The sequence below is a fragment of the Austrofundulus limnaeus genome, unplaced genomic scaffold (assembly GCF_001266775.1).
Source record: "Austrofundulus limnaeus strain Quisiro unplaced genomic scaffold, Austrofundulus_limnaeus-1.0 Scaffold52, whole genome shotgun sequence".
In the NCBI taxonomy this organism is placed as follows: Eukaryota; Metazoa; Chordata; class Actinopteri; order Cyprinodontiformes; family Rivulidae; genus Austrofundulus; species Austrofundulus limnaeus.
In genome coordinates this window covers 2395967-2397136 of record NW_013952454.1, presented here as the reverse complement: position 1 = coordinate 2397136, position 1170 = coordinate 2395967, and the positions used below count along the sequence as shown (strand labels likewise).

At 38.6% G+C, this 1170-nt stretch overlaps 1 protein-coding gene across 1 annotated transcript in view; it reads right to left on the bottom strand.

The window, feature by feature from the left end:
* nradd (neurotrophin receptor associated death domain) overlaps positions 1 to 1170 on the bottom strand; it is an 18204-nt gene that overhangs the window by 9349 nt on the left and 7685 nt on the right. The window contains exon 2 of the mRNA XM_014008796.1: positions 279 to 411. Coding sequence (XP_013864250.1) covers positions 279 to 411 — 133 coding nt within the window. The remainder of the gene's footprint in view (positions 1 to 278; positions 412 to 1170) is intronic.

Here is a 1170-nt window from a genome sequence, read left to right as displayed (position 1 = left end):
CCAGAATGCTTTGCATGTAAATAAAATGGCTTCATCCTTGTTAAAATATATTTTAAAAAATGTGCAAAACTAAACATCCTACAGTATTTTTACAGTCTTTATTTTACAGTTAAAATAAATGTTTATCAAATAAAGTCTAATGTTACAACTAATCAGGGATCCCTTTAAGGCTGCTTCAGTTCTTCTGTTTTCAGCACCTTTAACCAGGTTTGCCTCAAGACAYGATTGAGACACATGAGCAGGGCTAAAAACGGTAACATTAGATTCTAAGTGCTTACCTTGTGGACACGGTGCACATTTGGTATCCTCCTTCCCGCACGGTACCTCCACTCCAAAGCCAACAGGACACAAACTGCAACACTGCCCCGATTCAGTGAGCTCACCGCTGAGACACGCCTTTCCAAGAGTCACCTAAAGTAAACAGTGAAAATAAACAACCAAGAAAAGAACGTACCGTTTTTATCTTTTTAAAACCTTCGTCCGTTTATTTGGACACGAGTTGGCAAGAATCACGCTAAAGATTTAAGGTCCTGAACAAGAGGAAAAGAGGAAGTTTTCTTTTCTGCCAAGAGTCTTCTTGTTTATATAATTTGTGGAAAGGAAATCGCACATATCCCAGCTGGAGCACGATCTAAAAAGAAGAGAAAACCCTTTCTTTTCTTAACCCCTTTTTTTAAGTAATCTCTCTATCTGCCTCAGTTTTCACATTTAAGTGCCCTGAGGCCTTATCTCTTAGCAGGCACTAAAAGAGACTCGCTGGAGACCTGACATGATCCGACATTCCTAACAGGACYGGTGCCGGACAAAGTGTTTTGCTTTCAGATGAAGAGGAGGAAACGATAAAGGACAAAAAGAAAGCCAGGGACGACGACATTCACGTTTCTTCTTTACATGATGGAGCTTTAATCAGCATTGGTGGCTGGCATGGTGAGCAGTATTTACAGAGACGTTTCTTTTCATCCCAGCTTCTCTCAGAACTGCTGCAGGATGGAGAAGAGTTTCCTTTCATCGTTAAATCAAACATCAGTTCATGTGAAAGCGAGGAGGGCAAGCTTATAATAGTTTAGGATTTTTCATTATAGTTTAGTTTTATTTTGTTGTGACTTTTTTATTTTAGTTCAGTTTTAATTCGTTTTTACAGTGGATTTGCTAGTTTTTATTAGTTATTAT